We start from the raw sequence: 2,783 nt of genomic DNA, 5'->3' as shown, positions 1-2,783 counted from the left end.
CAACAAAGGTCAGTCTAGTCAAAGCTATGGTTTTTCCAGTGGTCATGTATGGATGTGAGAGTTGGACTGTGAAGAAAGCCGAGCACTGAAGAATTGATGCTTTTGAACTGTGGTGTTGGAGAAGACTCTTGAGAGTCCCTTAGACTGCAAGGAGATCCAACCAGTCTATCCTAAAGGAGATCAGTCCTGAATATTCATTGGAAGGACTGATGCTGAAGCTGAAACTCCAATACTTTGGCCACCTGATGCAAAGAACGGACTCATTTGAAAAAACTCTGATGCTGGGAAAGATTAAAGGCAGAAGGAGAAAGGGATGACAGAGGATGAGATGGTTGGATGGCATCACCGACTCAATGGACATGAGTTTGAGTAAACTCTGGGAGTTGGTGATGGACAGGGAGGCCTGGCATGCTGCAGTCCACGGGGTTGCAAAGAGTCGGAGACAACTGAGCAACTGAACTGAACTGATATACTTCCTGATCCAGGCCCGCAAATAGAAGCACCACAGGTCAGGCCAGCTCTTAAGAAGTTCGTAGTAAGAAGAGGCCCTCAGAGATCTGAGTCCCAGCAGAGGGGAGGTGTGTGCGATTGAGCAGGCACCACAGCACAAGGACTTGTTGAGGAGGTGAGGCCTGCAGTGGGTGGGGAGAGAAGACAGGGAAGGGATGGGTTCTACTCAGATAAGTATACCCTCAGGTGAGTGACAAGGTGGACAAAGGGACTCAATGTGGAGGGATGAAGACACACACGGGAGAGAGGAGAGAGATGCTGGGGGCTGGGGGCACAAAATGGGGCTCTGGAGGAGATGGGGATGGAGTCATGGAGTGGATAAGACAGAGAAACAAATAGGGACACAGGGACTCAGGGACACAGAGAGAAGGACACAGAGAGAGAAGAGATGGAGCAAGGAGTGGGAGGCATAAGGGACAGAATGAATGAAGGAGAGGAACAGAGCGCTAGGTGTATGGGGTGGAGTCATAGCAGCTGTGGGCACACGGAGAAGACAGAAAGAGAAAGACACAGGCAGAAGGAGGAAGGAGATGGAGGGGGAGGGAGACGGTGATCAGCTGGAAGGAGCAGGTTCAGGAGGGCTAATTTTCACCTCCTGCTCTCCATCCCCAGAGACCCCAGTCCTCCCTTCTAACTGTGCCCCCTAAGAGAGATGGTGCCAGCCAGAGCAGGATTTTGCCCTCTGCTGCTGCTCCTGCTGCTGGGGCTGTGGGTGGCCGAGGACGCAGTCAGTGCCAGGCCTGGGAACATGACCCCAGCTCAGTGGTTTGAAACTCAGCACGTGCAGCCCAGTCCTCAAGGCTGCAGTGCCGCGATGCACAAAATCAACAAGTTCTCCAAACGCTGCAAAGACCTCAAAACCTTCCTGCATGAGTCCTTCTCCAGTGTGACCACCAGTTGTCAGATGCCCAACATAGCCTGCAAAGATGGCCGTAATAACTTCCACCAGAGCCAGATGCCTGTATCCCTGATTGAGTGTAAGCTCACCTCAGAGAAATACCCAGACTGCAGGTACAATGAGGAGGAAAGGAATGCTTCTTATATTGTGGCCTGTGAGCCTCCTGAGAAAAAGTACTCTAAGAAATTCAAGCTGGTTCCTGTCCATCTGGACAAGGTCCTTAATATTTTTATCTTTCCTTGGCCTTGGGTCCTGCCGTAACTCCCTCTCCAGGCCTCTGGACCACTCCTCCTCTGCTCAGCTTGTTCTCTTGTGATATCTCTTGGGGCCCTTTCTAGCTCAGGTTTTTCTGAGAGGATGGGGGTCTGGGGAGTTCAGGTGATACCTTAATAGTCTAAGCTCCAGAAAGATGGTGATCTCTCAAATTTTTGTTTCTGTTTTACTGGAATCTCATCCTCAAAAAACTTCAGTTCTGTTCAGTCGCTCAAGATCAGAAGGGACAGCGGTGAGGAGATACCCCTCGTCCAAGGTAAGGAGCAGCGGCTGCGCTTTGCTGGAGCAGCCGTGAAGAGATACCCCACGCCCAAGGTAAGAGAAACCCAAGTAAGACGGTAGGTGTTGCAAGAGGGCATCAGAGGGCAGACACACTGAAACCATACTCACAGAAAACTAGTCAGTCTAATCACACTAGGACCACAGCCTTGTCTAACTCAATGAAACTAAGCCATGCCCGTGGGGCCACCCAAAATGGGTGGGTCATGGTGGAGAGGTCTGATAGAATGTGGTCCACTGGAGAAGGGAATGGCAAACCACTTCAGTATTCTTGCCTTGGGAACCCCATGAACAGTATGAAAAGGCAAAATGATAGGATACTTAAAGAGGAACTCCCCAGGTCAGTAGGTGCCCAATATGCTACTGGAGATCAGTGGAGAAATAACTCCAGAAAGCATGAAGCGATGGAGCCAAAGCAAAAAGAATACCCAGCTGTGGATGTGACTGGTGATAGAAGCAAGATCCGATGCTGTAAAGAGCAATATTGCATAGGAACCTGGAATGTCAGGTCCATGAATCAAGGCAAATTGGAAGTGGTCGGACAAGAGATGGCAAGAGTGAACGTCAACATTCTAGGAATCAGCGAACTCAAATGGACTGGAATGGATGAATTTAACTCAGATGACCATTATATCTACTACTGTGGCAGGAATCCCTCAGAAGAAATGGAGTGGCCATCATGGTCAACAAAAGAGTTTGAAATGCAGTACTTGGATGCAATCTCAAAAATGATAGAATGACCTCTGTTCGTTTCCAAGGCAAACCATTCAATATCACAGTAATCCAAGTCTATGCCCCAACCAGTAACGCTGAAGAAGCTGAA

The 2,783-nt window shown here is 49.4% G+C and overlaps 1 protein-coding gene across 1 annotated transcript; it reads left to right on the top strand.

Annotated features, from left to right (window-relative positions):
- The first annotated feature begins 1,162 nt into the window (after positions 1 to 1,162).
- Positions 1,163 to 1,669, top strand: LOC113899409 (ribonuclease 7-like). Its single transcript, XM_027552777.1, has one exon. It carries the CDS (start codon positions 1,163 to 1,165, stop codon positions 1,667 to 1,669), a length of 507 nt encoding a protein of 168 aa, XP_027408578.1.
- The last annotated feature ends 1,114 nt before the right edge of the window (positions 1,670 to 2,783 follow it).

The sequence above is a fragment of the Bos indicus x Bos taurus genome, chromosome 10, assembly GCF_003369695.1.
Source record: "Bos indicus x Bos taurus breed Angus x Brahman F1 hybrid chromosome 10, Bos_hybrid_MaternalHap_v2.0, whole genome shotgun sequence".
In the NCBI taxonomy this organism is placed as follows: domain Eukaryota; kingdom Metazoa; phylum Chordata; class Mammalia; order Artiodactyla; family Bovidae; genus Bos; species Bos indicus x Bos taurus.
Note: the sequence above shows the minus strand (reverse complement) of the source record. Positions and strands in the feature narration are given on the sequence as shown.